Source organism: Pithys albifrons, chromosome 27 (genome assembly GCF_047495875.1).
Source record: "Pithys albifrons albifrons isolate INPA30051 chromosome 27, PitAlb_v1, whole genome shotgun sequence".
Lineage (NCBI taxonomy): Eukaryota > Metazoa > Chordata > Aves > Passeriformes > Thamnophilidae > Pithys > Pithys albifrons.
Genome location: NC_092484.1, coordinates 364,719 through 383,965, shown reverse-complemented (window position 1 = coordinate 383,965; position 19,247 = coordinate 364,719). Strand labels below are relative to the sequence as shown.

Genomic DNA, 19,247 nt, shown 5'->3' with positions numbered 1-19,247 from the left:
ACCCTGTTCCATATTGGTGCCACAGATGGCAGATTTTCACTCCAGTTTTGAGACAGAAGGATGTATCAGAGGCTGTTTTTATTTCCACTGAACTGAACTATAACCCTTTGCTGCTTTCTCTCTCTTGCTTTTTAAACCTCCCTGCCACCTCCTGGGTGGGGTCCTGCCCAAGTCCACGCTCCCCGACCTCTTCCAAGCTCTGTCTCTCCAGCCTCTGTCCTGACACCTAACCAACCTGCTTCATTAACCTTAGCTAGTTCCTAACCCTAACTAGATGCTAACTTTTCTCTAGCCAATGACCTAACCTCTTAACTAGAAGCTGAGTCTAACTAGAGTCTAATCCCTAACACTATAATGCCTCTCTTCCTTCAACTCCCTTGAAAATTAAAGGTGAACTGTAATTAGTATCTCCGTATTTTTACCTTCTATCCTGAGAATGGAGGATTGAACCGCAGCAGGAGGATGAGCAGGGCTGAAGGATGAGGAGGGAAGGGTTGTGTTGGTGGTTAAGGCAGAAGATTGGCACGGGGGAGGCTTTGACTCCTGTTCTTGCCTCTGCCACAGACTTCCCTCTGTGACCTTGGGCAAGTTGCTTCACCTCTACCTCGGTTCCCCATGTGTAAAGCAGGGTAATAACTCTGCTCTGCCTCACCAGGGGAGAGGAGAGGGTGAGAGGCTGATATTTATCACTGAATGTGCTCCTCAGCCCTGGCTCAAGGTGCTGCAGAGTGGCAGAGTGTCCCCCCTGCAGAGGAGCTCTTGCCTTTCTCCCTGGGGAGAGGCAATGCTTGGCCCTGCGGAGTCTGCCCTGTTCTCAGGATTGGGTAAAGCCCTCCAAGTCAAGCCCTTCCTTGGTGAGCTGTGTGACACCTTGGAACGCTGCTGTGGGCAAAAGGACCTGCCCTGGTTTCAAAGGAAGATGTTTGGTTGCAACCTCAGGAGGGAGGTCAGATGGGGGGACAGGGATTTTGCCCCTGACCAGCCACAGTGTCACTCCCTCTCACCTGGGAGACCTGAATGCTTGGCTGGGCTCTTAGAGAATAAAATAACCCAGGGGAGATGGAGTCAGCAGGCAAGTGTGGCAGGACTGTTCTCTCCATCCAGCCCCCTCCCTGTGGCATGGAGAGGGCCCTGAGCAGCTGCAGGAGGTGCCCAGGTAGCCCTGTGCCTGTGCAGCAGCCTGGCCTTCAGTGCCCAAACCTGCCTTCAGTCCCTGTGCAGAGCTGGGAGGGATGACTGAAGGTCCTGAGCAGGACATGCCCTGAATTCCTGGCACATCTGTGCCAATAACTAAAGTTTGGGACTGGGAATTTGCTAGCAAGTGTGGGATCAAACCCACAGCTTAATGTGATGCCAGGGGCTGGGTGTCCCTCACCCTGTCTGAGCCAACAGGGCCACAAAATGCCAACCCTTTTTCCCCAGGAGTGAGGAAGGTCAATGCAGGGCCCTCACATGTTCTGCAAGTAGCAAACAGTAATGTTAGCTGAGAGCCTGCAGATATCTTTGCATTCTTAGTGACCAAATGGAGCCAGCTTTAAGATTTCCCAGGCAGGTGCCTCAGGGGCTCTGCAAACAACAACTGAGGGGCTGCTCAAAAGGGCACCCCCACCTTCAGCACCCCAAACCCTCCTCAGTGTCCCCATAATTGAAGGTGAGGTAGAGCAGGAAGTTTCCTACTGGGCACTGTCTTCCTTGACTCAGGTCCTTTTCCCACGGGCAGTGCAGGTGTTTGGGGTTTTGCAGCCTGTTCACTTGTGTTCTTTGTTTCCTTTGCAGAAGGTACTCCGATCCGAGGTAAGACACCCCCAGCTCAGCCACGCACTCTCCAGACACTTCTCTCCACTCAGATCCCGTTTCATTGCCCTGTGCTCAGTACAGATTCGTGTTGTTGTTGTTTCCTTGTCCTGCTTCACCTCTGGATATTTCTTTTTTCTACCTGTCTTTATTTTATCTATGGTTATAATGTCCTTTTTTGTTTGCTGGGTGCACTTGGTAATACTGATACTGTTATTCTAATAACGACTCTGGCTGTGCTGCCTCAGATTTATGGCAGAGTTTTAAGAGCTAATCTCTCCAGGACTATGAAGGACTGAAGTTTATCTCGAGCATTAAATGTTATCAAGGCTTGGTAAATACTTAGGACCTTCTCTTGATTGGTGCAAAGTGCTCCCGAGCTGCTGATGGTGATGAGAATTTTCCAATCCTTTGCTCAGGCAGATCTTCAGCACTCACCATCTCAGTGTACTCATTTGTTTGGCTCCAGAGCCTCTTTCCACTTCCTCCCCACTCTCTTACCCTTAGGTTTCTCTGGGAAAGATCCTTGGTAAGTAGTTTCTGCACTGTCTCTTTAATGGAGTCAAAAAATACTTGACCTCAAGCTGTCATTGAAAGGCAGAAGGAATTGGGTGTGCACCCCCTTGGGAGACCCTGCTTTGGTTTTATCTCCGCTGGCACATTTAAAATTCCATAATTCTCTGCTGGCAAAAGCAACAGGAGGTGCTGTAGGTGAGATTTACGTTTTCACACATCATCTCTACTGGCTCCTGACAAGTGCTGAACACTCCTTGCCCTCTCTGCAGTGGCATTTCTGCCATTCCTTGACCAGCCCAGCTGCAGAGGGCAGGGTGGAAGGGCTGGGGCCCTTTTCCCCTTGGGAAGTGCCCTTCCTGCCCTTCAGTGTGGCTCCACCTGCCCTGTGTGCACTCAGGTGCTGCTCCTGAGCCTGACACAAAGTGTATCTGGAGCCAGTGGAAACAACCCACAGATTTGCCCAAATTAACAGAAATCTCTGGAAAACTCCCTGGCCAGTTCTCCACCCGAGAGCAGCTCTCTGAGGCAGAGCTGGAGCTGTAATTCTGTGTGACATTCACTCAGCTGAGGCTCAGTGGGAAGCTTCAGTCAGTTTGGTTTTTAACTCCTGTTAGGCTGAAAATACCTGCAGATTCTTTTGGAATGATTTTGTTCAGTGGCTCGGGTGGGGATTTTTTTGTTTTTAATTCTTTCTGTTCTGCTTTTGGGAGCTCCCAGGAGCAGTGGATGCTGGTGGGAGTCTCACTCGTGCCCCATCCCTGCCCTGGATCCTGTCCCAGCCTCACGTGCCCCCAGGCAGGATCATTCCCACCCACACACACAGAGGAGCTCCGTGTCCTCCTGGTGTGAACTCACTGCTCTTTCCTTCCTGCAGAGCCTGTGTCTGCAACCAACAATGATCTCATTTGCACTCTTCTCACTTAAGATTTTATCAATACTATTACACTGAGCTGGAATTGTTTGGTTTTCATATTTAGACTTTTTTTTTCCCAGAGATGAGAGTTAAGAGTCTTACCACGTGTGAGCTCTGTCCATATCTGTAGTATAATCATGTACTCCTAATACATAAAACATTTGAGAGCCCGTTGAATAATTTATGTAGTATGTATTTTAACTGGAATTTTGCAAGGATGGAGCCTTCTGAGGTAAATGAGGCAATTTTCTTCCATGTAGTTCCATGCTGCATCTCTCTGCATATTTGCTGACAGGAATCTTTAGTTTGGGCTCTGGGTTTATTCTTGTAGCCTGCAATAATGTACAAGTTTAAGAAAAACCTTAATCCTTTTGGCCCAGATGATGTAAACCACACAGGCAATTTTGGAGTTCCAGTGCAGTATTTACAGGGTTTTCCCTTGGGAATATTTACCATCAGTAAGGTGCTTTTCACAGGGACTTTTATCTCCTGTAGGCTTGCTGGGAAGCAGATATTTGAGCACAAAACAAAGGCAGTGGTGATAGAAATTCCCCAGGCAGTGGGTGACAAAGCCTTTTGCTTTTATGGTCACTGCTTCAAATTGAGCAAGGGAAAGTCAACTGCCTGCTGATGGATTTCTGGGGCTCACAGTAATATGGATTATTGAGGCTGATTTCGGGAGTTCTGGTGCAGAACGCCTGCATTGCAGAAGCCACAAAACTTGGTGCTTTTGCTGCTCAGTTCAGGGCAAAGAGTAACTCTGGATCCAGAGTGGGGGATTAAATTTTCTCATCATGTTGGGTGTGTGTCCAGCCGTGACACCGAGCTCAGCCCTGAGCCGATGTGCGCGGGGCTCTGTCCCCCCAGCGCCTTCCCGGGAGCAGCCGGGGGGGAGCACAAAGCCCTGACTGAGGCTGTTGCCGTGTCTGGAGCCGATGGTGACGGTGCTGTCTGTGCTGGGTGTGCTTCTGTCCCCAGGTGGGCTGCAGATCGAGAGCAGCGAGGAGACCGACCAGGGCAAGTACGAGTGCGTGGCCAGCAACAGCGCCGGCGTGCGCTACTCGTCCCCCGCCAACCTCTACGTGAGAGGTAGGGAGCAGCTCTGCCCAGGGCACCAGCACCATCCTGCCCTGCCCTGCCCTGCCCTGCCCTGCCCGGGGAGGGCACCCAGCACAGTGCCTTCCTGCCCTGCCCAGGGCACCCAGCACCATCCTGCCCTGCCCTGCCCAGGACACCCAGCACCCTCCTACCCTGCCCAGGGCACCCAGCACCCTCCTGCAGGGCACCCAGCACCCTCTTGCTCTGTCCCAGCACCCTCCTGTCCAGCCCAGGGCACACCACGTCCTCCTGCCCTGCCCAGGGCACCCAGCACCCTCCTGCAGGGCACCCAGCACCCTCCTGCTCTGTCCCAGCACCCTCCTGTCCAGCTCAGGGCACACCACGTCCTCCTGCCCTGCCCAGGACACCCAGCACCATCCTGCCCTGCCTGGGACACCCAGCACCCTCCTGCAGGGCACCCAGCGCCCTCCTGCTCTGTCCCAGTGCCCTCCCGTCTAGCTCAGGGCACACCACATCCTCCTGCCCTGCCCAGAGCACCCAGCGCCCTCCTGCAGGTCATCCACCACCCTCCTGCCCTGCCCAGGCCTCCCAGCACCATCCTGCCCTGCCCTGCCCTGCCCTGCCCTGCCCAGGGCACCCAGCACAGCACCCTCCTGCCTTGCCCAGGGCACCCAGCACCTTGCTGCCTTGCCCCAGTGCCCTCCTGCCCAGCTCAGGGCACCCAGCACCCTCCTGCCCTGCTACCCCTGGCCCAGCTGGCCTGGCCCATCCTGGCCCCAAGCAGGACCAGCGTTGGTGGTGACCCTGCAGCTTGTGAGGGCATCCCAGTGCCCCTCCATTTGCTCCCCATCACCAACAACAAGGCTGTGCCACCCAGAGAGGAGTCGAGTGTGACCCACAGTAGTGCCCCCCAACATGTGCCAGTGTCTGCCTGCAGAGCCCAAAGGGGAGTGAATCCCTTTGGCCCTAATGCCCCTCTCTCCCAAAGCATGGAGCAGTTCCAGTTCTGCTGGTGTGAGAGGAGAGGAGGGAGGGCCCTCTCAGCCCCCTCCCTGGAGCTCTGTGTCCCCAGAGCTCCCCAGCCTGCAGCAAAAGGCTGTCCTGTCACTGCCCCTCCCAGTCCCAGCTGGTTTGCCCTTTGCCAGCAGTGAATTGTCACTGGTTCCTGGGGATCAGTGCTGGGCATGGAGAGCTGGAGAGGACCAGTCTGCCTCAGGGCCACATCCCTTCACCCTCCAGCAGGAGGAACAGATGACAGGGGGATTGGCTTCTGCTCGATGCCCCCTCGATGTTCTCCCACCCCACAGGCCAACAGCCTCTCTGCTTTCTTTATTTTAATCTCTCTGACCTGTAATATTTTGTGTGTAGCTTTGGTTTAACATCTTTCCACAGCAAAATCCCTTTTGGTAATGAGAGAGCAGGGCTGGTCCTCCTCGCTTTTTTTTTTCTTAAAACAAACAACACGTTGGGAGTTAAAAGCAAAGTTACATCCCAGCAAAGTGTTCCCATCTCCATCCCATCGCAGGGCAGCGCCTCCCACCTGCACTCAGCTCCTGTCAGCCCTGCAGAGCCATCTCCTGTGTGCACTCCTCTCTCTCTCTCTTTCTCTCTCTCTCGTGTCTCACGCTCACTAAATCACATGCACATGGAGAGAAGGCTTTAAATAATTGAATGTTTTCAAGCTAAATTTTTCAATAGCCTTTTGTGGCCAGCTGGAAAATTGCGTTTGAATTTGGCCCCCTGGCCTGGGCCTCCCAAATTTTGGGAATGTCAGTCTGGATCTGATACTCATTCAGGGCTGAATCCTTTGCAGACAGCTTAGCTGGAATGGTTGGGGTTCTTTTTTTTTTTTTTAAAAAAAAAAGAAAAAAAGAAAAGAAGTAGCAAAAATGTGAGGATTTTTCACTATTCTTTTATTTATAAATTTCCTTGACTTTCCTGGCCACTTGGACACTACCCAGGAGACAAAGGTGATAACAAGGTGTTGTCTCCACACCTGGATGGGTGGGCTCCAGGTGTAGCCCTCTGGCCCAATGAGCCTGGGCCTGCCTGCAACCAGCACTAACAGCCCCCAGAGTGCAGAAACCAGCGGGTTCCAGCTCGGCCTGTGGTTTGGGTGTTTTTCATGCTGTTTAATTCCTTGTTTCTTGTGTGTTAAAATCGTGGAAAGGTAACAAATTTCTGAAATGGATCTGCTTTGGTGGGAGGGAGAGTTCATGCACATTTTTCTTCCCGTTTTTTTGTTTTAAAAGAGTCTCGAACACTCCTGTGTTTCCAATTGACTTGTTTCTCCCATAACATGCTTGTCTCTATAGACCACCTGGGATAGGAGTTGTAAGTTTGAACATTGCAAGGAAATGGTTTGGTTTGGTTTTGCTTTTCTTTTTCTTCTTCTAATTATTTCTTTTTTTCCTTGTTCAGTCCCATGGTGGAGTCAGTGTGAGCAGGGCTGGGGGTGGGCTTGGTGGGAACATGGGCCAGGGGAGTGGAATTCCAGCCTGGGGCTCCTCGTGTTGGGTCTCCTGCCCAGCACAGGCTCCACTCCCCTCCTCTGAGGAGCAGAAGGACATAAAGAAGGGAGAATCCTTGCTGGGTCAGCACCTCTGTGGGGCTGATCCTGAGCCAGGATTGCTCCCAGCCTGCCCTCCATATGGAGCTGGGTTGGTCTCAAAGGTACCCAATGGGATGGGAGGGGGAGCGATAGGAAGGCAGCAAAGAGGGTCGTTACTATCTTCATTTTTTTTTCCTTTCTTTTTATTTTGTTAAAGAGAAAAAAAAAATCAATCAATTTGCAGCTGACAGCCTTGAGAAGGCCTTTTTTTACTCTCTCTGTGTTTCCCCTATTTTTCTCTTCTCCTCATGTCATTGTGTTCCGCATCAAACCCCCTTAACATCCCTCAGAGCTACGAGAAGGTTGGTGTGGTTTTTTTCTTTTTTACTTTCTTTACCCACATTTTTACATTCGTAAGAGAAAAAAAAAAATGAAAAAAAAAAAAATTTAAACATGAAAAGAGAAAAAGCAAGAAATCTTTAAGATGAGCGAGACCCCTTTGCCGGGGCTCGCCGAGATGAGTTGAGTTGCATTGTGGGCCTCTCTATGCATCCTTTGGTAATGTTGCTGAGTTCTTGCACTTCTTTGTCGTCATGGTTACCTTGCCGTTTGGACATTGGGCCTGATGCATGATAGGAGAATGTAACAAATCTTCTTTGCATGCCACTTTTTAAATTAATTCTGAATTATTTTTTCGATATATGAATATGTATAGTTTGTTTTTGTTTTTTTCTGTTCTACGATTCTGGTTTCTTTGAAGTGGATTTACTGTTCCTTTCCAAATTGTTTCGTTCTGTTGGGTTTTTTGCTTTCTCTTGATTTCCTGTTTCTGGTTGGATTGGTGCTGCTGTGCTGTAGTTCCCTCCAAACGCATTGTGAGAAGCCAGTGTTCCTGCCCCGGTGGTCACCGACCCGCTCAATCCCTCCAGGAGCAAAGGAGTCACACAGCTCTAACACCTGGCCATGGAAGCCCTGCTGTTTGGGACCAGCCTTTGTTTTGGGGGGAGGGAGGGATCTGGGAAGTGGAAAAGATGGTGAGAAGCCAGGGGGTGGTTCCCAGAGTCAGGGCAGACCCTGGGGCACGTCATTACTGATGTATTTCTTGAGGTGTGGCTCTTGTTCCACCCCGTGCACACAAAGCCAGAGCCCGATCCCTGCTCCGAAGGGCCTCCCCAGGACACGGAGCTCGCCCACTGGGAACTGCCCCTGTCCCCCCAGTGACACCAGCAGCTCACCTGCTCTCAGCCCAGCGTGGCCACAGGCAGAAAGAGTCCTGCTGTTCCCAAATCCCACAGTGTTGTCTCTCCTGGGGCACCCCCGTGTGCATGGAGAGCCCCATGGCAAGGCAGTGCCCAGCTCCTCGCAGAGCCTGGCACAATCCTTGGAGGAGGTGACACCTCGTCCTGGCAGGGAAGGGCAGCCAGGCAGCTGCCTCCTGGCTCTGCCTCTCCCTATTTCCCCACTCTCTTCCCTGTCATTTATCCATTACTGCCTGGAAAAGGCCCCTTGAATGCCAGCCAGGTGCTGTAAGGTAGAGCCCTCCTTCCCCAAGGAGTGTGGGAAGAGAACTGCAGCTGTGGCACACACTGCAGTGGGCTCTGGGGCACATCTGGCAGCTGCAGCTACTGCAAACAGCCACCAGGAATCTGACCAGTGACATTGGAGCTGAAAATGCCTCTTTTCCCTCTTCTCATGTCCCTGTTTATCCCCGTGAAGCCCCTGTTGCCTCCCATGTGTGCATTCTGAGCCACATGGGAGTGTGAACAGGGGGTTTGTGTCAGTGGTGCCCGTGGTGCCCGTGGTGCTTGGTGCTTTCCCTGTGCAAAACTGAATGCCAGCCCTTTCCCTGGATATGCCTTTCCCTCTGCCCATCAGTCCTCACCTCAACCAGCTACCAAAGGAGTGGCTTTCCTAGGGCACAGGTATTAAAGCTGTGTGATTTTTGAGAAATCCAGTGCAGTATTGACACAGTATCTGTCTCTCTCTTGCTCTATCTCTCTCTTTCTCTCTGTCTGTCCTTCTCTTTTTTTCTTAAAATGCTGAGATTTCAGTGCTTGGACCCTCAGTGCTGGTATTCTCCCCTCCCCTTCCAAGTCTCTCCCCCCTCCCCGCAGGGCCAAGGGTTCCACCCAAAATGCTGCGCTCTGGAAATGTCTGTGGGAAGAGACCAGCTGTGGCTCTTCTGACCTGGATGCCAACAATAACCAAAAAACATCCCCCAGCCCCAAGGCTCTATTTAAAGGGGAAAAAAAAAAAGAGAGAAAAAAAAAAGAAAAAAAAGGCTTGTTCTATTTTAAAAAGCAAGAGAAAGGGAATAGTGTTGAAACAAGGTTTTCCCATCCCACCTCCCTCCTGCCTAGGACTAAAAGGTGATAATCACTACTAATGACAGGATTTTCCTTCATGACTAGGAGTTTGAGTTTCAGGATTTAGGTGCAATTAAAAAGGGATTTATACACCATTGGTTTTTATTTCTTTATTTTGTTTTTTTCCCAAGTATTTCTCACATGGCCAAACTGCACTGCTGCTGGTAGAATCTCTTGTGATCTGAGAAGGTTTGAAGATTAAATTCATCCTTAAGAGCCAATAAAAATAATAATAATAATAATAATAACAACAATAAACTAAAGATAAATGGGATGTAGTCATGAGAGGCTGAAATGACACTGGGTGAGGAAATAGAGACTTGATGTCTGCCTGGCAGAGCTCGTGTGGTTTGCTAAAATTACAGTCTCTGAGCAACCTGGTCTAGTGGAATGTGCCCCTGCCTGTGGCAGGGTGTTGGAACAAGATGATCTTTAAGGTCTCTTCCAACCCAGACCATGGGCATGGTCTTGAAATTATTGGTTAAGGATTTGCCTCCTGTTTTATTACAGGTCAGATCATGCCATGGTCCAAAATAACAGAGTCTTCCAACAGAAAATGTCCAAGATCAAAGGCAGAAGTGTCTTTCTGGAGACTCACAAAAGCAGGGCAGAAGCAGGTGAGGTGAACTCTGTCACCAGCTCAGGGTGTGTGGAAGTTTCTGGGCTGAGCAGCTGTCCAGGTTCATGTGTAGTCAGTGCAGAGAAGGACCCAGGTCAGGTCAGGTCAGCACATCCCCAGTGGGAACATTGATTTATGGGAGCCATAAAACTTGCCAGTCTCTCAGAAGCTGCCTTGGATGCTTCTCTGTGTCCTTAGGGACAAACCCACCATCAAACCTGTGGCCCACAGTGACTGCAGGAAGGGCTGGATTCAAAGTCCAGTGGCTCAGGAGGTGTCTGTCTGTCCAGGGTGGGGGTTGAGAGGCTCCTGCCTCTCCCTGTGCAGTTGTGGCTGCCCCAGCCCGGGAGTGTCCAAGGTTGGACGGGGCTTGGAGCAACCTGGGATAGTGGAAGGTGTCCCTGTCCATGGCAGGGGATGGCACTGGGTGATCTTTAAGATCCCTTCCAATGGTACCTGATGGAGTTTGGCCTGAGCCTCAGGAGTCCCCCCCTGCAGAGCTGAGCTGTCACCCCAGTGGGGACACTGCCTGCTCATCCAGGACCTGTGGCCACAGAGGGTTTGCCCCCCTGAATACAGACCACTCTGCAGGTCTCCTCTGAATCTGGAAAGCTTGATTGCCACCTCAGTTGCTCTGTTTTGATCCCAAGCAGCAGCTGCTTGGCTGGGGCTGGAGCACAGTGTGTAAGGCCCACGTGTCCCTGTGCTCCTCCATGTCCCAGAGGGAAGGAGGGGTGAGCCCTGTGGGTTGTGATTTGGCATCCTCTGACTCTGCAGAGCTGCTGCTACAGGACACATTGTCGGGGTTGAATTTACCAAAATTAAATTTTTCCCCCTCTTTCATGCAGTGGGGCCCTGTCAGGAGGTACAGAAGGCAGCAGTTGAGATGCTGCAGGGATAATCCTTTTTCCTCTGTGCTGGAGCTTCTTGTGGCCCTGCTCTTTTCCAGCTGTAAATGGCTCAGCAGGACTTTCAAGCAGCCCAGTGTTGCTGTGCCTGCCCAGGCCCTGCCTGTGCTGCTCTCAGAGGCAGCTCATGCTCATCACCCCCAGGCAGGTCCTGCTGAGAACATTCCCAGGAATTCTCAGGGCTCTCAGGAAAACCTCAACTCATTGAGAGGCCAAAGAGGAAACCAGGCCAGGGCTAAGCATGTAAGAGCAGAACTACTTGGAATCAATTCAAATAAACCCCATAGAAAATGCAGGAACAGTGTGCTGAGCACCTCAGGAAATAAACCTCAAAATAGACTAAAATGTAACTAATTTAAGCAATAATTTACTCTCTAGGCTGGGTTAAGTTTGGCTCATGTGTAATTTGACCATCAAACCAGAGCTGCTGTTGGTTCCAAGTGGAACCATTGCTGAGCTTTTCTCTTTCAATGCCATTTAGAGGTTAAAGGAAATAATTCCACTTGCACTAGAGATTTAACAAATAGCCACGAGGGCAGAACAACCACTGGTATTTTAAACTGTAGGAATTTTAATACCTTTTTAGACTAGATTGATAAATTCTTGACTGGAGAAGGAGAGAGGCAGACTCACCACTGGGTTGTGCAGCTGCCTCTGCAGTCCCCAGTTTCCAGGTGCTGGAATTTAGGGATGGAGAATTCTGGGATAGTTTTTCAGGGTTATTTTAGCATTTCCATGGGTGGGGGAGTGCCCTGTCCATGTTTGGGGTGTCCTCAGCTCTGAAATTCTAGTTCCAAACCAAACAAAGCAACCAAAAACTTCACTGTGTTTCTGCAGAAGGATTTCTCAAGGGTATCAGGAAATGGAAATGGGTACAAAAAGCCACCCCCCAAAAAAAAAAACAACAAAAAAAAAATGAAAACCGTGTATATATCTGTATATACATGACTGTCTCTCTATAGAGGGCACTTTGCAGGAACACTGTGCTGTACTGATCTCGAAATCTCTGCCTGCCTGTGTCTCTTACACCTTTTGCATCGCTGTTCTCTTTGTTTTAGGGGAAAAAAATTAGATTACACCTTGTCAAATTAAACCAACAAAAACCTAAAATAGTCAAGTCTGTGTTTAAAATTACAGAGCTGCTTGTAAAACAATTGGATTTCCATGATTTTTGGTTTAATCCAGTGAAAAAAAAACAACAGAATAAAATTTAAAAAAAAGGATTACAAAAGACCAGAGATGTTCAGCCAGCCTGTCACTCAGCTAATGTGGGTTTTTAAGTGAAAAATAACAATTATTGGGAAGGTAATGGATTTCCTCCAGACCAAATCCAAGCCTTGGGCTCATTCTTTATTTATCTACCTATTGACTTATTTATTTTTATTTACTCTGAAGGCAATGAGGAAGGAGCTGGGCATGAGGAGGGAAATGTCTCGTCCTGTGCAGGGACGGAGGTCGGAAATCCAACCCAGGAGCGTTTGGCCCCGAGGGATGGACGTGGAATTGGAGTGGAGAGGGAGGGGCAGAGGCGGCTGCACGGACACACAGGGCAGGGACACTCCACCTTTTGGGAGGGGAGGACAGGTGTAATCTAAGCTTCACTAATAATGTAGAGGCTGCACATTATTTTGGCACCCTTTCCCTACCCCTCCTCATTTTGGAGCAAGACGGAATGACTCCTGTCTCGCCAAAATGGCCAATAATGTCTGCCTTCTCACCTCATTTGGAGCAGCAGCTTGCTGAGTGTCAAAATGTTCAATACCATTTGGTTTTGTTTGGTGCTTTCAACCAGTCACTTCACTTTCTTTTGTTTCCTTTTCCAATTAATTTCTTCTTTAAGGTATAAGATACGTTTCGCTTTGAGTTGGTTTAATGTGAATCGGGGTTTGAAGTGATGGGTCTTCTCCTTTCCCACCTCACTCCTCTCCAACACTGCTGCTCCCTGTGGGAATCTGGAAGGGGCTTAAAAAGTGCAGCTGGTGGGTTTCCTCAGCACAGACTGGTTGGTTGGTCTCAGACTTCTCTCACTGGCAGCGACATTGTAAGGATGGATTGTGGTGTTGCAAAAGTCAACCCTGATCTTCTCCCAGTGTCTCCTCCGACCAGGTCTGTAAATCTGTCCCTTGCAAAAACACCTCTCACCTTGTGGACCTCTTCTTCACTGAGTGGTGGTGGTGGGGAACCTTAGCCCTGCTGATTGGGACCAAAACTGCCCAGAGTGCCACTCACACAACACAAACTGGCTGAACCTCTGTCTCCATGAGCAGCAACAAAACCAATTGGCTTTCCAGGGCTGTGAAAAGTTCTGGATCTGTTGTTTCTAAAACCAGACCAACTTGGGGTGCAGATTTGCAGTGTGAAATTCTTACCCACCAGACAATTAAACAGGCTCATAACTAACTGCACTTCAGAAATGTTCCCGTGCCTCAGAAATGGCTTCTCTGCATTGAAATAATTCAACTTAACGTCCCAAACGTCCAGCTCCAGTCCTGCAATCTGGTTCTCTCAGTAAAAAGCTGTATCCTTGTTTGAAAAAAAGCTCCTGGGAGTTTTTTGGCCCTGGCAACTGTGTGTCTGTGTGTGCCTGCCTGTGTGTCCGTGGGGAGCTGCTGCACATGGAGCATGACCGTCCGTGTCCGCATGTGGGGTGGCCTGGAAAGCCTCGGCCCTGGAGCTCAGGGGAGCTGCTCCTGGGGCCACAAACTGAGAGAAGGACTAGAGAAGAGTCTGTAAAGTAAAACCCCTGCCCCTTCCCAGTGTTTCCTTTCCAGAGAGGGCAGTTCTTTTCTTCCTGGCCCTTTGAAAGTGCTGGAAAGCAAAATGGAAGGAATCTTTGCACCGCATTTTTTTACCTGTAAAATTTCCCTCTTCAGCTGCTTTGTGTGACACCCAGCAGGGCCCAGAGCTGAAACTGGTCTTGATTCCATCTCTAGCTGCACTTCCAGCTTCCTTCCCATCCCTGCTCTCTTCCTCTGGGCCTTGACCCAAAGGCTGACCCAGAGATCCTCAGTGTGACAAATTCCATGTCACCAGCCCAGTTCGAGTGTGGAGCCATTCAAACAAACAGGTGGTGGCAGCCAGAGACTGTCATGGTTGTCACAGCTCAGGGATGTACCCAGGGACTCTCTGAGGTCTCCAGCATTTAATTGCAGTTATTTTCCCCTCGTAGACCAGTGTGTGGATGTTGATAGATCTGTGCACACACAGGAGTGTGTAGCTTTTTTTAAACCAGGATGCACCAGGGAAGTGCTGCTGCCTGTTTTGGGCTCCCATCAGCCCTAATCCAAATTAAACCAGCCCAGAAGTGCCCTGTGCCCCCACAGAGCTGACCTGCACCCCTGAGAGCTGTGAGGAGGAGAGGGTTTGCTCTGCAGCTTTTTGGGAGCTTGTGTTTTGTGAGTGGATCTCTTCTCCCTGCCTAAAACCACAGCCAGTAACAAACAGTCTGTTCCCTTCAGACTCCGATTCTCAGCACTCCACCTTACATCAGATAATGCTTTTCAGTTATTAAATTCTGGTTTGTTCTCCTTTTTTCTTTGCTTTGCTTTGGTGATTTTTTTCCTTTCTCTTTCAGTTGGGTTTTGTTTCTTTGCGATTAAGCTTCGGTTTGAGTTAATTGTCTTGTTGTGTTCCCATGACAACTCGGTGTTTGCATCCCACCTGCGTTGGTTGTTGCTGTCGATGCTGTTTGCTGGCCGGATCCTGTCCGGAAATGTCTCCCCATTCCTCCTCACCTTTCCCACCTTGCCTCCCCTCTCCAGAAGGTTACATGCCAGCCCCTCCTCAAAAGAGTCATCCCCACCCCAGATCTGTCTGCATGTTGACCCCACTTGTTTCTCTCCAAGTTCTCTCCATCTTGTCTCAGACTGTGACAGGTGTGGGTTTCCCCTGGCTCCATTTTCTGAATTGTGGTACCTCCAGAAGCAGTGGGAAGAAGGATGGAGTGGGAAACAGGGATGTAGCCTCATTTTTAGGGCTGAAAGCCCCCCACACTCACAGGAGGGAGGAAGGAGCATGTTGCCTGATACTCTGAGCCACTGCTGATCCCTGAGGTGGTACAAACACCTTCCCTATACCCCTCGACAGGTAGGAAGTCACTTTGTAGTGTCAGCAGCCAGGTGAGTTTTCAGTGTGTCCCTCTGCATTCCAGTCCTGTCCCCAGCTGAGGGCATGACCCCTTTCTCCCTGCCAGTCTGCATGCAGAAAGTCCCCTTTGCCATCCCTGAGCTCCTAATGCCACAAATCTGGAAGTCTCCTCTTCCTTGCCTTCCAGTATTGCTTCCTGGCTACTGGTTCCAGCAGAAAAGGGTCTGACAGCCCGATGGGAGGAGCAGACCTTGCTATGAAGATGTCCCTTGTCACCTTGCAAGCCAATGCAAGGGCTGTAGTTGGCTTTTGTTTACCAAAGCCCCACTAAATGGCAAACTGCCATTACCTCTCCTGGCTGTGCCTTTCCCATTGGAAAAGACCCATGAAGCTCAGTGACAGCCAAGGAAGTAAGACAAATACTAGAAAACCCCAAGACATCAGTTCAGGTGCCATCTGAAGGCACTGGAACTCAGGAGGAGCGAGGGCAGGCTCAGCTCTGCCGTCCTTTGCTTTTGCATGAGGCAATGGCCACCGAGTCAGAGAGGGGTTGCTCAGAAGTTACCTGGGAACAGGACAGCAGGGACAGGTAGTTTTCCAGCCCCCCACACTCCAAACTCTCCTGCCCCCTCACCCCCCCTGCCTGAGGGAGTTCCTGCATGGCTGTCCCTGGAGCTGGAGGAATCCTGTGCTCCCACTCCCCTCCGGCTGCTGCTGTTCCTGCACTTTTCCCAGGTCCACATCCTTCTGTCTTTGCTTGTGGGCTGAGACCCTGCCCTCAGGTCCCTCCCTAGGGCCTCTCTGATCCACACACCTCCTCCTCTGTCCATTCTCCTGCTTTTCCCCCCAAGGAAGGGCACCCACCATTCCTCCAGCCAGCCCAGGTAGTTCAGCAAATGGAGCCAAGGAAACCACATCCTCCCCTTTGCGTCCATGTTCTTCCTGTGTAAGGTCTGGAAGCTGCATCCACCTCTCTGCTAAGGAGATGCACAGAACATGTCACTGTTTTCTCAACGTTAAAAGTTTCATTATCTTGTTTTTCTTATTAATTCTATTCTATTTATTATTCCGCCAGGGCTGAGATGTGACAATGTGAGCCACCACATTGGGTCACATCAGCTAGAAAAAGTATGCAGCATTAAAGTGGGTTTCCCCCTCCCCTCCCTCTCTCTCTTCTTTTCCCCTTCCCCTCTTGTTCTCCTTCTCCTGGTCTTCCTTCCTTTCTCTGTCTCTCACTTTCTCTCCAGTATCCATGTGGGCACTTGCTGGCTGCCCAGAAATTATATTTCTCTGCATTTTTCTCTCACTTTCTCTCTTTCTCTCTCTCTCTCTCTCTTTTTTACCTATTTTGCATGATGTTTGTGACTCTGAGAGCTGCATCTATCGATGGAACCGTGTCAGATCTTAAAGAGGCTTCGTTAGGGTTTCTATACCCGAAAACCACAAAAATTTCATTAGAGTTTCTCATCTTTTCCACACTGTCTCTCGCTCCAGGGGGACTGTGTTCCCCTGGACGCTTCTCACACACAGACACCAACTAAATTCTGTCCCACTCCGGGGACTCCCTCTCCTCCCATGTTTGTCATTTTGCCTTTTACTTCTCAAGTGCATGTCTGGAATTTGGGGATGTGACACTTCTCTCTTTGTTGAATTCTCTGGGTCCAACAAGGCAAAACTCTGAGAAGTTTCCATCTCCATCCCAACCTTCTCCTCACCCCCACCCACCTCTGCAGCCCCCCTGGTGGGAGAGGGCCCCTCTCTGGAGACAGAGGGGGCACCTGGACCACGCTGGGCCGTGGTGGTGGACGGGCTGTTCCTCTGGGGAAGGTGATGAGGATCAGACTGCACTGGGAAGGGAGGAGCAGGTTCCCGGGGTGGAGTGGGGAGCTGGGGGCCCCAGCGGCCACACAGGAGATGTTTGGCGCTCGCCATGCCAGCTCTTGCCAGTAAAGATGAGAAATTGCTAATAAATTTTTGTGTATTTATCTGTGCTGTGATGGGTCTAATCTTGATCAATGGAACCCTGTTGCTATGAAATACCGCTTTTATGTCTATATTCTATATATTGTTTGTGAAGTACAAATTTATTTGGAGTTTCGTTTTTTTTTTTGGTTTTCAGTTTTCGATTTTTTCATTTCTTCGTTTTTGGTTTCGTTTTTAATGAAGGAAGAAAATAAACGATGACAAACCCCATCTATATTTAAATTACCTTTTGCTCTTTTTTCTTTTTCTCCCTTGTTTTCCTTTCCTTTTTTGTTATTTTTTTGTTATTTTTTTGTTTTCTTTTGCTTTTCCTTTTGTTTTTTTTTTGTTACCTCTGTGCGTCTCGCCCGCAGTTCGCCGCGTGGCACCGCGGTTCTCCATCCTGCCCGTGAGCCACGAGATCATGCCCGGGGGCAACGTCAACATCACCTGCGTGGCCGTGGGCTCGCCCATGCCCTACGTCAAGTGGATGCAGGGGGCAGAGGACCTGACACCCGAGGATGACATGCCCGTGGGCAGGAACGTCCTGGAGCTCACGGACGTCAAGGACTCTGCCAACTACACCTGTGTGGCCATGTCCAGTCTGGGAGTCATCGAAGCCGTTGCCCAGATCACGGTGAAATGTAAGGGAGTGTGAGCACGGCCAGAGCGAGTGCGGGGCCAGCTGCATGTGTGGGAGTGGCCATGGGGGCTGAGGGCTGGGCACGTGGCACGTGGCAGAGTGTCTGGGCATGTCCTGGGCACGTGTTTGCACCTGGGAGCGTTTGTGGCATGTGGCACCACCAGTGGGAATGTGGGGACCTGCTCGTGCCTGTGTCGTCATGTGTCTGCATGGGGAGAGCCTGGGACTGTGAGGAGTGTGGGGACACAGTCCTGCATGGCCACGTGCTCCTGCACAAGTGGGTATGTGTGTGCATGAACAGGGACACAGTCCTGCATGGCCAGGTGCTCCTGCACGAGTGGGAGATGGAGAGGGACACAGTCCTGCATGGCCAAAGTGCCTGTGCACAAGTGGGTGTGTGTGTGCATGGAGAAGGACACAGCTGTGCATGTCCAAGTGTTCATGCATGAGTGGGAGATGGACAGGGACACAGTCCTGCATGGCCAAGTGTTCATGCATGAGTGGGAGATGGAGAAGGACACAGTCCTGCATGGCCAAGTGCTCCTGCACGGTTGGGTGTGTCTGTGCATGGAGAAGGACACAGCTGTGCACATCCAGGGTGCTTGTGAGTGAGTGGGAGATGGAGAGGGACACCGCGGCTGCATCCTGGGCATGTGGGTGCCTGACTTGCATGTGTGTAAGTCTGTGTTTTGGTACCAGCCTGGGTGTGCACGTGGAGGGCTGTGAGAATGGGCAGGAAGGCAAACCTGTGCACCACCAGTGCCATGTCCTGGGATCTGTGCACGTGTCCTCAGGGATCCCACACACAAGGAAACCCTCAGTGAAGGGGAAGCTGCTGGCTTGAGACCTTCCCTTGCTTTAGGATGCCTGAGCTGTTTGTTCCAAAGAAAACTGTGGCTCAGATCCCTGCACGCTTGTGTCTGTCCTGGCACATGAGGCTGGCTGGGCACTTTGCAAGGAGCCTTGGATGGCTTGGAGCCTGCATGCCATCCTGTTCCAAGGTTAGAGATTCAGCCAAGGCCCTGAGGATCTCTGGCATGTGAACCCTTGCAGTAGAGCTTAGTTCCAGCATCTTAGTGGCTGTTGTTGCCTCAACAAGAAGGGGAGTAACCCCAGCTTCCAGCTAGTGATTCCCAAGAGGAGCACGGGTGCCATCTTCAATCTATTCTGTCCTCAGCAGGGGAGTATTAAACCCAAGCAGGAAGGCCCTGAGGTTGGGTGAGTGTAGAGCTCTGTGTGAGATGGTGTCTGCTCCAAGTGCTGGTGTTGCCCATGAGTGATCTGGAAGAGATGGGGTGGGAAAGGATGCGGTGGGTGGGGGATGAGAGGAGGAGAAACGCATTGGAAAGGGGGAGGGATAAAGAAAACCAATCCTGTTGCATCAGTGATATGCCTGAGGAAGGTCTGACAGGAGAAATGAGTAGGGACTAATGAATCTCGGCATGACACTCATCCTGAGCTTCTGTGCAAGGAGTGGGCTTTCGTGCCAGCAGAAGGAAGCCTGGGGCTGGACTCAGGTACTCTTTGTTTTCCTCAGTATCTCCTTCCTTCCTCTCTTTCTCTGTCTTATCCTCTCAATTTAAAAAGCTGCTGTGAAGGGCAGATTGCTTCTGCTTCCATCTCTCCCATCTTGTCAGATGGGGAATCTTGCCCTGCTGGTACTTTCTGCCTTTTGTCGTTTTGTTTGTATCCTGTTCTTCCTTACACTGCTGTGTGTGAGAATCCACAGCTCTGCCAGGCAGAAGATGCAAGGAGAAGTGAGAGCTTTATTGGTGATCAGGTCTAGAGAAGACTGGCATCAAGGCTAGGTTGGACAGAGCTTGGAGCTGG

At 50.6% G+C, this 19,247-nt stretch overlaps 1 protein-coding gene across 15 annotated transcripts in view; it reads left to right on the top strand.

Annotated features, from left to right (window-relative positions):
• The window catches only part of PTPRS (protein tyrosine phosphatase receptor type S), a 164,050-nt gene that overhangs the window by 97,893 nt on the left and 46,910 nt on the right, over nt 1-19,247 (top strand). For 9 of the 15 annotated variants that reach the window (XM_071577998.1, XM_071577995.1, XM_071577993.1 and 6 more), the window contains 3 exons: nt 4,202-4,312; nt 7,184-7,195; nt 17,149-17,418. In XM_071577998.1, the coding sequence (XP_071434099.1) occupies nt 4,202-4,312; nt 7,184-7,195; nt 17,149-17,418 (393 nt within the window). The remainder of the gene's footprint in view (nt 1-4,201; nt 4,313-7,183; nt 7,196-17,148; nt 17,419-19,247) is intronic. The other 6 variants (XM_071578000.1, XM_071577996.1, XM_071577994.1 and 3 more) reach the window with 1 other exon arrangement.